Source organism: Taudactylus pleione, unplaced genomic scaffold (assembly GCF_031769625.1).
Source record: "Taudactylus pleione unplaced genomic scaffold, aTauple2 ptg000019l, whole genome shotgun sequence".
In the NCBI taxonomy this organism is placed as follows: domain Eukaryota; kingdom Metazoa; phylum Chordata; class Amphibia; order Anura; family Myobatrachidae; genus Taudactylus; species Taudactylus pleione.
In genome coordinates, this window is record NW_028284421.1 from 33,391,853 (window position 1) to 33,405,656 (window position 13,804).

Genomic DNA, 13,804 nt, shown 5'->3' on the forward strand with positions numbered 1-13,804 from the left:
CAGGGGGGGTTCTATATTAAATGATGCAGTAGTTGTTTGCCTGCTTTCATGTTTGTAGTGAAAGGAGTGTGTGTTGTATGTTTGTGTTAGTGTGTGTTTGTGTACTCTGTGTCAGTGTGTGTGTGTGTGTGTGTGTGTGTAGTCTGTGTCAGTGTAGTCTTTGTGAGTGCCCTATCAGTGTGTGTGGGTTCTCTTTGGGAGTGTCTATCAGTGTGTCTGTGTAGTCTGTCAGTGTGTGTGTATTCTGTGTGTGTGCGTGTAGTCTTTGTGAGTGCCCTATCAGTGTGTCTGTATCAGTGTGTGCAGTCCTTGTGTCTTTGTGAGTGTGTGTGTAATGCTGAACAGTCCATCAAATAAATATATATATTTAAACAGCGAGTGCTGCTGCCTGTTTTCATCTGGTTTTTTATAAAATCGCCACCGTTTGACACTAGTTAGATTGTGGGAGGGCAATGACTGGGCTATTGGGGTGGGTGTGTGTGTATATATATATATATATATATATATATATATAGGATTTTTTAATGGCTCTGTATTTGGAACTTGGAAACCCCCCTTTCAAAATCCTGCGTTTGCCACTGTAACGTGATGATAATATAAATAACTTGGTGACATAAACCAGAAGGTGATGCACATAATAACTATGCCTAGGAGGTTTGGGGATCAATTGAGACATAAGGTATTGGAATAATCCTTGTACCTGGTGGTGGAGAAGGTGCATGGTTTTTATTGTGGCTCCTTGATTTGTCTCAAAGCCCAAGTTGAAAACGAATGCTGTAATACACTGTGTGGCTGGTTGACAAGTTGGCACTGGAGGACAAGTTGGCCTCTGATTGGTAGTCCCACTCTGCCCTCCTTTCTATTTTCCAAAGTGGCAAACTTACATTTTTTGTTGAATGGGTGGTAATACAGCTTTACATTTCTGGATAGCTTGGTACATAAGTACTTGTAGTTTCTATTTGTGCTACTGGAATAATCCAATATGTTTTCCTGAGCGTGCCTAGCAGTTGTAATTCACCAGCGATAGTTTGTCTTAAGGTTCCCATATTGATTTTTTTTTTCCAGTATTATATTTTGTTAAGTATGATTGGTGTTTTGGCCATAAATAGACTTCTTCATTTTAATTATGTATGTTATATTTTCTTAGGTTTCTGACTGGTATGATCAAGCAGATAAGAGGAAGATGGGTAATCCAGCTAACCTTAAAGGTACATTAAACATACTATTTTGGGGTATGAATAACACAAGTTTCCTGATTTTGTGTTTACTTAAAATGTGTTTACATCATTAACTGTGAATCATTGTCTCATCCTTCATTAGAGAGCCCCTTTAAATACTTGGTGGAGCCTCTTGAGTGCAGTCCTGACAAGATGTTCTTCAATATATCTAAACTGCAGGCCTCAGAGTATGGTGAGTGAGCTGCCTTTAAAGAGTATTTAGATATGTCCTTTTTGTGTATGCTTTTTGTGCTTCTATTGTATACAACCTTAGAGTCTATTTTGTAAGTTAGAACTACCTACTTAAATGATCTAGCAAACTAATAATGCCATTGGTTCTGTACTGTTACAAACCAATAGATACTAAAGCCAGTAATCTGATAATGTGATAATGTATTCTCCCCCTAATACTATGCTTGCCCCATGGAGACAGCAAACACTTATTACATGCTTATTTGTTGACGTACTTGTGGGAACACAGATTGGACTGATTTGTACTTGCTAAGAGCTGCAACTTAAATAGTGAAAATAAAGGAAGAGTTGAAAAAAAAAAAAAAAAAAACCTTAGTTATACTTTCTAGAGACAATATTAAATTTGCCTTATCTATTCAGAGAACTGATTTCTTATTAATGCCTTTTCAGTTCTATTTCCGAAACAGGTGATGGACAACATTTAGGTTGGGTCTCATAACATGCATGTCTACTTTTGTACTAGTATTTTAGGGAGATTGAGAAAGCAACACCTGCATGTGCTGCGCTGCAGAGGGTGTGTGGTTCTCTGTTAGACTTGTCATAAAATTGACTTGCATCCAAATGTAAATGAGCCCCAATGCAGTTAGTGTTTTGCACATATGCAAACCATAATCCAGCCTCAGGGAGATTTCTAGACTTTTCAGGGAGATCACTATTTCAGGGAGTCCCCCTGACATATGGAGAGAGTTGATAAGTATGCCTCATAAGTGACTCCTGGTCATCTATAGGGTTTGCATATAAATATTAGCTCACATTATGTAATTATAGCAGCAGCATGTGAATAGCATTCCAACCTGGTTAGGACATCACCAGTCAGTTATGGACTTACTGCTTCATAGACTGTGAATGCCCTGCACTCCCTTTGCTTTTCACTAGGAAAGGCAGCTATGTCCCCCAATGTATTGGTGTGCATTGCACTCCTTTGGCCTATCTCATGGTTTAGGACTGCTCTCTGATAGAGATCAACTGATTATTTTAACAGATTTTTTGCGATTGAGCTTAGCTCAGGGCAGGAAACTACTGTATATGCAATCAACCTTTCCTCTTCAGGGTCCATGGGGTCCACAGCCATTACGTTGGGGTATGAATCCCGGTCACCAAACAGTTAATACAAATGAGCTCTCTCTGCTCCCAGGATGCATCGGGTTTCCTCCTCATATACCCCACCTCCTGCCTCAGGTAGCCAGTTCTTCCTGTTTGGTGTGTTCACCACATAGACAGTGGGACTGCTGGAGCAGCCCTGCAGGCGAGTACAAAAAAAAAAGAGAGAGTTTTACTCTCTATCTCAGCGGGTGGTCTGAGCTGTCCTGGAAGCAGCCTCGCGCCTGATTGGAGGCGCACCAGCCACGTGCTGCAACTACCTCCGGCGGTGCGCCGCTAGCCTCGGCAGCTCCTTGGCAGGGGATTCGGCAGGGGCTTTCTGGCCCTGGACCGCAACCGGATCAAGGGGATGACAGGTAAGCAGGTGGTCGCGGCGGCCGCTGACGCCAGGACCACGTGGCGGTCCGGCCTCCGGCGGTGAAACTGGCCGGAGGCGCACTGCAGTTAGGAGGCATACGGCTTGTTCTCCTAGCCTAGAACGCCGGGATTTGATGTTCCTGACCAGCCTGGGCTTGTGGCGGCAGCCAGGTCAGTTTACCGGGCAGGTCCAGTCTAGTTCAGTCCTCTGGCACAGTTGATTGTGGATTGTTCCTCCCAGCCTCCATATAGGGCAGCCAGAGTGTATGTCAGTTGCTCTCTGAACGCTGCTCCTACCAGAGGGACGCTGGGCAGTCTCCCTGTATACCTTGCCTACTGCTGGTCTAGGTTTTTACAGGGCTCTATCCTACCTAAGCTGAGGCTGATTATGGTAGTGAGAGCTTATAATGCATATGGCTCGCAGAGTATTTATGCATGACATGTGATTGTTGTTTTATGGATACTGGTTCTTCTGTAAAAGAACTGTAATTCCTGTATACTGTCACTGTCTCTCCCCTTCCCTTGCTACAGGTGTGTGGGTTGTCTCTTCTGCCCAGAGTGGTCAGAAAGATCAAACAAGAGGGCAGCACCGTCATATTAATAGCTCTGGCGTGGCCGAGACGGCACTGGTTCACAGATCTATGGTCTCTCTCCATAGACACTCCATGGCCTCTGCCATTGAGACCGGATCTGTTGCTACAGGGTCCCTGCTGGTACCCGGATCTTCATCGGCTATCTTTGACGGCATGGCTCTTGAGGCCTCCGTCTTGAGGGAAAAGGGGTTTTCCGAGTCTGTTATACGGACGATGCTGAAGGCACGGAAACCACCCTCAGCCCGTATATATTATAGGGTTTGGCATACTTTCTTTCAGTGGTGTGAACTGAAAGGGTATGATCCACATAAATTCCTGATATCCAGAGTGCTGGATTTTCTTCAAAGCGAACACAGAAAAAAAAAGATATGCCCCCCAGCACACTGCAGCAAAAACATTACTTAAATCCTACATGATAATAGCGATTCAGAGGTATTAGTTACATACATTTGCAAATATATGAATAAGCGCCAGGCCAATCGTCAAGGCTCCTCTATACTGGCGTCCCTAGCATTAAGGGGTTCACGTCCGAGAAGCAAGGCACCCCAAAAAAATTCCAACCAAGGGCCATCCCCAGGGCATCACACGAAAAAGGTGATAGTGAAGTATAAAGAAAAGATGTGTAAGTATAAATCAATAAGTGTTAATGAAATGAGAGAGAATTAAAATGACACAAATAGAGAAGTGTGCTGGGGGGCATATCTCTTTTTTTTCTGTGTTCAGTGTAAACCCCGCCCTTTACAAGCACCTGTGGTATGCAATTAAGCTGATCTGAGCAACTACCATTTTTTCTGCAAGTTTGGAGAGGCATGAAGGCAGTCAGCATTAGGAGGATGTGCTGATGCTTATAGTTTTTTGGGGTACCTCCAAGGTAAGTTAGCTCTCACCTTTTATATGTACTGTTATCATGCAGTACATCAATTGTAATTATATGACCCAGAGTGGGTGCTACCATTATGTAGCAATAATTATTTTGGGGTGAGCGTTTGGGAGTGGGGCCCCCGGGGGGGTTCTGACTGGGCCTTTCTCATGGCATCACCACTTAATTCACATAGAATACCTTTATCACTTCTCTATTTGTTTGTATATTATTTGTGTCATTTTAATTCTTTCTCATTTCATTAACACTTATTGATTTATACTTACACATCTTTTCTTTATACTTCACTATCACCTTTTTCCCTTTTTCGTGTGATGCCCTGGGGATGGCCCTTGGTTGGAATTTTTTTGGGGTGCCTTGCTTCTCGGACGTGAACCTCTTAATGCTAGGGACGCCAGTATAGAGAAGCCTTGACGATTGGCCTGGCGCTTATTCATATATTTGCAAATGTATGTAACTAATACCTCTGAATCGCAATTATCATGTAGGATTTAAGTATTTTTTTTGCTGCAGTGTGCTGGGGGGCATATCTCTTTTTTTTTTTCTGTGTTCAGTGTAAACCCCGCCCTTTACAAGCACCTGTGGTATGCAATTAAGCTGATCTGAGCAACTACCATTTTTTTTTTTTTTTGCAATTTTCTTCAAAGCGGTCTGGAAATAGGGCTACGCCTGGCCTCTTTAAGAGTACAGGTGTCAGCTCTTTCAGTCTGGTTCCAACATAAAATTGCTCTGAGACCGGATATAAAGACGTTTTTCAGGGGGTGTTGAGGATTCAGCCTCCCTTCGTTTTCCCGGTTGTTCGTGGGACTTGACTCTAGTTCTGAAGGTTTTACAAGCTCCTCCGTTCGAGCCTTTAAGTTCAGTAGACATCAAGTGGCTAACAGCAAAGATGGTATTCCTCCTTGCTATGGCATCTGCACGTAGAGTGTCGGATTTAGCTGCGCTTTCATTCCGGGAGCCGTTCTTGATATTTCATCAAGATAGAGCAGTACTACGTACTAGGGAGGGTTACCTTCCGAAAGTGGTGTTTAAATTTCATATTAATGAAGAAATAGTAGTTCCAGCATTCCAGGGCTCTAGTCTCTCACCAGTGAGGCTTCCTTGGATGTGGTCCGTGCGTTGAGAATTTGTTAAACGCACGAGCAAATGGAGGAAGTCCGATTCACTTTTTGCGCTTTATGGTTGTCATAAGCGTGGCTGGCCAGCCAATAAACAGACACTGGCCAGGTGGATTCGCATGGCAATTTCATTGGCTTATACACAGGCTGGTATGCGTGTGTCGGATTCAGTCTACGGCACATTCTACTAGGGCGGTAGGTCCATCATGGGCGGCCGAACGGGGTGCTTCTGCTGAGCAATTATGTAAAGCAGCCACATGGTCTTCCAGCCATACCTTTGTCAAATTTTATGCCTTTGACACTTTTGCCTCTCAGGATGCCTCCTTCGGGCGTAGGATTCTCCTCTCTACCGAGAGTCAGGAGCATCCCCGCCCATAGGGCTAGTGCTTTGGGATATCCCCAACGTAATGGCTGTGGACCCCATGGACCCCGAAGAAAGAAAATAAGAGTTATGGTATAACATACCTTTGTTAACTCTTTTTCTTCGAGGTCCACAGGACACCCACCCAGATGCACCTGTAGTTCTGGGGGAGCTTTTCCGTAGTTTCCTCTCTTGAGAGTCTGGACTCGTAAGTATGGGTCTTTCCTTTCTTACCCTTTTTGTCTCTGCCTGCTTGAGCTTGGTAACGAACTGGCTACCTGAGGCTGGAGGTGGGGTATATGAGGAGGAAACCCGGTGCATCCTGGGAGCAGAGAGCTCGTTTGTATTAACTGTTTGGTGACCGGGATTCATACCCCAACGTAATGGCTGTGGACCCCATGGACCTCGAACAAAAACAGTTAACAAAGGTATGTTATACCATAACTCTTATTTCTACTTCAGGGTCCATAGGGTATCCACAGGATACCTTGGGGTATAGGTGTGACGTCAGTCGCAGGGCACCAAAGAGTTAAACTTTCAGCCTCCCAGGATGCACTAGGTCCCCCTCCTATACCCCGCCCCCAGGCCAAGGCACCTCAGTTTAGTTTGGTGCCCGGCCGGAGTCGGGTGCACCTGTTGGAGTGGGGGCTAGAAGAGCCCCTGAAGCTTTTTCTTCATGCAGCTGTGGCTGCACATCTGGATGAACAGCATGGACAGTCAGTCCTGACGTCCATGCTGTCTTCCCTACACCCCGCCGGTACCAGAACGCCGGTACTGATCCGGGGATGCTGGTGGGCGTCTGGGGTCACAGCTAGCGGTGACCCCAGATGCTCCGGACCATGGCCGGATTCAAGGGGGACAGAGGTAAGCAGCGGGGTCCCGCGGTGGGTCCCCGCTGATCACATGGTCCTAAGTCCCCAGGCAGGGGGCTCCCTGGGGACTGGCTGCAGCGTGGAGCCAGGCGACCAACCTGCGCTTCCACTACCCCCTGGGACAGCGGACCGCAGCAGAGCTGTAGCGCTGCGGCGTCCCAGGGGTTAAATGCATGCCAGGGGAGCGCGCCTTCCCTGTCTCACAGCCGGCGCCTCCCCCGCTGCACACAGCCCTCTCTGCACTGTGCTGACTGGTCCTGTGTCAGCGCTCCTCCCCCAGGCCAGCTTCTCTCTGCTCCTCGGCGGCCATCTTCTCTGCAACGCATGGTGAACGCTGCTGGAAGTCTGGAAGGAAGCATCGTGGTCTGGGTCCCCCCGCATACCTCTCCTCCGCTGTGGCTCAGGTCTGTGTATGCAGCGCTGTGTCCTACCAGGCCCTGTGTCTGTGTAGTTGAGTGATCAGCGCTGTTAGTGCAGGAATTGTTATTTCTCTGCATTGTATGTGACTGTGCTAGCGCTGCTGCCTGTAATCTTTTCTTCTCTAAACTGTCAGCTTTATTACTGTCCCTGTTCTTTCTGCTAAAGCCCTTGCGGTGCGGTGCTGCAGGGTGGTCTCTCGCCTATTTAATACTTAATTGGTGAGAGAGGTCACATACGTGGTGCCATCATGTCTGAAAGTGATTTTCCCCTCCGGCTACAGTGTACCACGTGCAAAGTACCGTTAGCGGAGGGGGAGGGTAGCGCGGAGGGCCTTTGCCGGCAGTGTTGTCCATGGCGCGGCCTATTACGGTTACAGCACCGGTACAGGAGCCGCCCTGGGCTTGTTTCGCTCAGGCGTTAACAGCTTTAGTGGGCCAGTTAGCTCCGCAGCCCGCGTTTACTCCGATGGGTTTGTCCCAGCAGTCTGTGGTGTCGTCACCCATGCAGGGGTTCCCACGACAATTGGTGGTACCCCACAGTCTCCCTATTTCCCCGCTCCCGGGTTCTCAGGAGCCAGCGTGGGTTAACTCCCTGACGAGTTCTTTACAGCTCTTGTCGGATGTATTGCAAGGGGAGTCTGTGATGCGGCCTCATAAAAGGCCGGTGGCGTCTCTGTCCGCTCCTTATGAGGATGACGAAGGGACGTCTGATGATGGGGAGATTCTGGATCCTTACGATCAGGAACCTTTCCATACTAAGGACGCTGATGCTAAGTCCAAAGTATATATTCCTGGACTTATTCGGGCGGTCCGCACAGCCTTGGTGATTGAGGACGAAGTTCCCCCAGCGGCTAAATCTAAGTATGCCTTTTTCAAAGATGTGAAGGGCGATGCCACAGTCTTTCCTCTTTCGGGTCAGTTGGTGGACCATTTAGAGGAGGCGTGGAAACAACCTGGCAAAAGATACCAGCCGCAGAGACGCCTGGCGGTGGCTTATCCGTTCGCGGATAATTATTTTGCTAAGTGTGAATCCCCTCCACAGGTGGATTCTCACGTGACCCGTCTTGTCCGTAGTGCCACATTGCCGATGCCATCCATGTCCTCCCTTAAGGATGCTACGGACCGCAAGGTAGAAATCTGCCTGAAGTCTGCTTATTCCCTTGCAGGGGGGGCAGCACGGCCGGCTATGGCCATTTGCTGGGTTGCCAGAGCGATGGAGCGCTGGGCGGATTCATTGGAGGCTTCTTTTGAATCCGACTGTCCGGCCGAACAAGCGGAGTTGATTGGCAATCTCCGTGATTCGGCCACCTACATCAACGAGGCGGCTCTAGACATTAGTACTCTGGTGTCTAGAATTTCTTCAGCAGCGGTAGCTGCTCGTCGCACCTTGTGGCTGCGATCCTGGAAGGCGGACGCAGATCCAAGAAAGGTCTGGAAGCGTTGCCGTTTACCGGAGAAGTTCTCTTCGGTCCGGATCTGGATAAGATTGTGGCCACGCTGGCGGCAGCCAAATCTGCTTGTCTCCCGTCGGCCGCTGCTCCTTCTGGTTCTGGACCATCGTCCTTTCGGTCATCTAGGGCCCAGGGCAGGTCCAAACCACAGTCGTTTCCTCGACAGGCTGGCCCTAAGAAATCGGGCAAGCCCCGGAAACAGGCATGGAGTACCAGACGTCCGGCCCCCAAGCCAGATGACAAGCCTGCGGCCTGACGGTCCGGGTCTCCCCTTGGGGGATCCCAGGGTGGGAGGCCGCCTGCTGCAGTTCTCCCGGTGTTGGTCGTTCACTACGACAGACACTTGGGTTCTGGAGGTGGTCTCTCACGGGTACGCCCTCTCCTTCCGGCACAGACCCCCGGCTCGATTCTTCACCACGGGTCTACCATCAGACCGGAACAAGGCTACGGAGCTGCGGAAGGTATTGCACACTATGCTCCAGGCTGGAGTTATAGTGCCTGTTCCATTCTCCCAGAGGGGCCAGGGTTTCTATTCAAATCTATTTTTGGTACAGAAACCCAATGGGTCATATCGTCCGATTCTCAACCTCAAAGCACTCAACAAGTCTTTGCGGGTCCCGAAGTTTCGGATGGAGACCCTACGGTCCATCATTCTGGCGCTGGAACCTGTGGACTACATGGTGTCATTGGACATACAGGACGCTATGGCGGTCATGGCGGCTTCTCTGCGGCTGCAAGGAGTCCGCATGTTGCCGTACTTGGACGACCTGTTATTGGTGGCAGGATCTCCAGAGCTCCTGTTACACCACTTGGACCTGACCATTGCACTGCTGCAACGGCACGGCTGGCTAATTAACTGGCAGAAGTCCACTCTAATCCCGTCTCGGAGGATTCTGCATCTTGGAGCCTTATTGGACTCGGGACAGCAAAGGATCTTCGTGACGGAGGACAAGATCTCTGCTTTACAGTCAAGGGTGCGCAGTTGTCTGCACAGCCGCCGGGTGTCCTTACACTCGGCGATGAGGTTACTGGGCTCCATGGTGTCGGTGTTCGACATGGTGGAATACGCCCAGTTTCACTCTAGACCTCTGCAGCACCTGATCCTGTCCAAGTGGAACGGGCTGCCTCAGTCTCTGAAGTTCCAGACGATTGTGCTCACCCCGGAGGTTCGCCTGTCCCTTGCGTGGTGGTTAAAGATGACCCACCTCAACAAGGGACGTCCGTTCTGGGTTCCAAATTGGGTCCTGTTGACAACGGACGCCAGTCTTCGGGGCTGGGGAGCAGTTTCGGGTCCACACTTGTTCCAGGGCAGGTGGACACCGACAGAAGCGGAGCTTCCAATAAATATCTTGGAACTCCGTGCGGTCTTCAATGCTCTCCTGCAGGCACAGCGGTTTCTCCAGGGTCACCCGGTGCAGGTCCAGTCGGACAATGCTACCACCGTGGCCTACATAAACAGGCAAGGAGGAACTCGCAGTCGGGCGGCTCTCGTAGAGGTCTCTCGGATCCTGGTTTGGGCGGAGCGCAATCTTCCGGCCATATCAGCGGTCTTCATCCCGGGAGTGCTAAATTGGGAGGCGGACTTTCTAAGTCGCCAGGACGTTCATCCAGGGGAATGGTCCCTGCACCCGGACGTTTTTCAACTACTGGTGGACAGGTGGGGTCTTCCAGAAATCGACCTCATGGCGTCCCGGCACAACAACAAGTTGCCGGTGTACGGGTCTCGCACAAGAGACGAAGGGGCGTCTCTGGTGGATGCTCTGTCCGTCCGGTGGACGTTCAGGTTCGCATACCTGTTCCCTCCGGTCTCCCTTCTTCCACGGGTAATCCGGAAATTCAAACAGGAAGGAGGGACGCTCCTGTTGATAGCTCCCGCGTGGCCCAGACGGCACTGGTTCTCAGACCTTCAGGGTCTGTCCGTGGACAGTCCTCTGCGGTTGCCGCTACGACCGGACCTTCTGTCTCAGGGTCCTTGTCTTCACTCGGACCTGACTCGGCTGTCTTTGGCGGCGTGGCTGTTGAGACGGCCATGCTGAGGTCCTGGGGGTTTGCCAGCTCTGTGGTGTGTACCATGTTACGAGCTCGGAAACCGTCTTCCGCGAGGATATACCATCGCATGTGGCATACGTTCTTCCAGTGGTGTCGACCGAGAGGTTATGCACCGCGGGAGTTTCGTCTGTCTCGGATTCTCGCCTTCCTGCAAGCGGGACTAGATCATGGGCTTCGCCTTGCTTCTTTGAAGGTACAGGTTTCGGCCCTATCTGTCTGGTTTCACCGTAGGATTGCTACAATCCCGGATGTGCGCACCTTTATGCAAGGTGTTCTCCGTATTCAGCCGCCCTTTGTTCCACCTGTGGCGCCTTGGGATTTGGCTGTGGTCCTGAGGACTCTCCAAGGACCGCCGTTTGAACCACTGGGCTCAGTGGATATTAAATGGCTAACAGCTAAGACTGTTTTCCTTCTGGCCGTTGCTTCAGCCAGACGTGTTTCTGAGTTAGGGGCTCTTTCTTGTAGACCCCCTTTCTTGGTTTTTTTCATGGGAACAGGGCAGTGCTCCGCACTCGGCCCGAGTTTCTCCCCAAAGTTGTTTCCCAGTTTCAGGTTAACGAGGAAATAGTTGTTCCGGCCTTTAACTCACCGGGTCTTTCCGTGGGTGAGGCCTCTTTGGATGTTGTGCGGGCCTTAAGGACTTATGTGGACCGCACTTCTTTGTTTAGGAAGTCGGACGCTTTGTTGTCCTCTATGGCTTCTGTAAAAAGGGTTTGCCTGCTTCAAAGCAAACTTTGGCAGCCTGGATCCGTATGGCTATTTCTGAAGCTTATCTTCATGAAGGCCTACCGGTCCCTCCTTCTCTGAAGGCTCATTCCACTAGGTCTGTGGGTCCTTCGTGGGCAGCTTGACGTGGTGCCTCGGCAGTTCAGATCTGCAAGGCTGCTACGTGGTCTTCTGTCCATACCTTCGTGAGGTATTACAGGTTTGACACCTTCGCCTCTCAGGATGCTTCCTTCGGGCGGCGGATTCTCCTTTCTGCACAGAAGCGTCCCCACCCTTAAAGGATACTGCTTTGGGACATCCCCAAGGTATCCTGTGGATACCCTATGGACCCTGAAGTAGAAAATATGAGATATGGTAAGAACTTACCCTTGTTATCTCTATTTCTACGAAGTCCATAGGGTTCCACAGGACTCCCGCCCTGTCGCACCTGTGCTGCAGATGGGCTTTGCTCTGGTCACCGGTTTTCCGTCTCCCTCTGGTGAGAATGTGATTCTTGTATGTGTCCAGATCTTTGTTCTCTCTCTTCCTTCTCCTCCTCCGGCCTATGGCTTGGTAACTAACTGAGGTGCCTTGGCCTGGGGGCGGGGTATAGGAGGGGGACCTAGTGCATCCTGGGAGGCTGAAAGTTTAACTCTTTGGTGCCCTGCGACTGACGTCACACCTATACCCCAAGGTATCCTGTGGAACCCTATGGACTTCGTAGAAATAGAGATAACAAGGGTAAGTTCTTACCATATCTCATATTTTTTATTGACTGACCACATTGGGCGGAATTTAATTGATTCCTGCCCCCATCGCGCCCGACGGAGCTATTCAATTCTTGCTCCTGTCGGTCACGATCATGCTGACAGCGCTACATTTCAGCTCGCAGCCCCAGGGGGGTGAGAGCTGAAATGTACGAAAAGTGACATGTTTGGGCGCCCAAACATCACTTTTCGCGATCGCGCCCAGCACTTTGGTCGGGTTTAGCTGCTTTACGCGGCTTAACCCAACCACTTTGGGCGCGATCAGCACGAAAATCTGAAACAATTGCATAGTGGCCCGCAAACTCCTGTCACTTTAGACGGGAGATGCGGGCCGTGAAAACAATTGAATTCCGCCCATTGAGTTCACGGTTCTCCAGTAAACTATATATCCACCACCAGGCTTGTGGGCCTCCTTATTTCTGTATTTGGCTGTGCATTGGACATGTGTGTTTGCATTCCTCTTCTTGCAGTAAAAACTATTGTTTAATAAAAAAAATAAATCCTATGCAGTTAACATTGAGGGCTGTCATTTAGAAACCGCTGCAAAACCGCCACCAAACCCCTGGGGTTTAGAATAGAATAGAAACCGCCACCAAACCGCCGGGGTTTAGAATAGAAACCAGCGTCAAACCGCCGCTTAGTAAATTTTGCCCGCCCTATTATTGCTTTCGCTATTCACTTGTTGTGTTCTCAAGTTCAGAGAGCAACTCCATTGTATATTTGTTCATAGTGTAGATGCAAATTTGTGAATATCCCTGAGCTGTCTTCTGCATACATGCTGTGGTGCAAATAAAACTATCCAAAGAAATAATTAACAGAAAATGCGGTTTCCTACTAGACTTTTCTTGATGAACGTGGAAGAGCTCTGGATGCTTATCCCTTTTGTCTCAATGGCTAGATTTTATCCAATTTGCCCGAATTATAGAAAGATCCTGGCAAAATATCCCATTGTACGAGTGGTCGGAATTATTAATTGGCTACTATTGCAGTATACCTTACACAAATGTCAAGGTTATACTTCTTTTTTTTTTTTTTTTCCTTTTGAATAAAAAAAAAAGTTATGTATGTGATTAGATGTCATGTCCAGTAGTAGTGTGGTTCATACTATTGCAAATAACTATATTTAAGCAGATGAGTTGTCAGACCAGGTTGTGTTGTAATGCTGCTTGTCTTGCTACAGATGCTTTGCCTTACTGTATCCGTGTGGTGCTGGAATCTGTAGTACGTAACTGTGATGGTGTCTTGGTGAAGCAGGAAGATGCCATGAATGTTTTGAAGTGGAAAACTAACGTTGAATGCAGAGAAGTTCCCTTCCTACCAGCTCGCGTCGTTCTGCAGGATTTCACGTGAGCATCATCTTTTTTTTTTTTTTTTCTTTCTACTTATGACCATGTTACAGTGATATAAATAGAAAATCGGTAATGCTTTTTTTTGCTATTGGATCTCAAAGATGGCGGAAAATTTAACGCGCGATTTGTGAAAGTAATTTTAGATGACATTATCACAGGAACAAAGTTTAAAGTCTGTTATATTGTGATGGTGTCCACTTGGATAGTTAGCTATACTAATGTCGTACTAAAATGTTTCCTTTGGAGATATGGGCATCTGAATTCCAGATAAAATTTTTGGCTTACTTTTGGCCTCATACTGTACAAAAAAAAA

General features: G+C 48.7%; 1 protein-coding gene across 2 annotated transcripts in view; it reads left to right on the forward strand.

Annotated features, from left to right (window-relative positions):
- IREB2 (iron responsive element binding protein 2) overlaps positions 1-13,804 on the forward strand; it is an 80,508-nt gene that overhangs the window by 14,605 nt on the left and 52,099 nt on the right. For both annotated transcript variants that reach the window (XM_088446711.1, XM_088446710.1), the window contains exons 2-4: positions 1,148-1,208; positions 1,321-1,410; positions 13,323-13,488. In XM_088446711.1, the coding sequence (XP_088302837.1) occupies positions 1,184-1,208; positions 1,321-1,410; positions 13,323-13,488 (281 nt within the window). In that variant the 5' untranslated portion in view covers positions 1,148-1,183. The remainder of the gene's footprint in view (positions 1-1,147; positions 1,209-1,320; positions 1,411-13,322; positions 13,489-13,804) is intronic.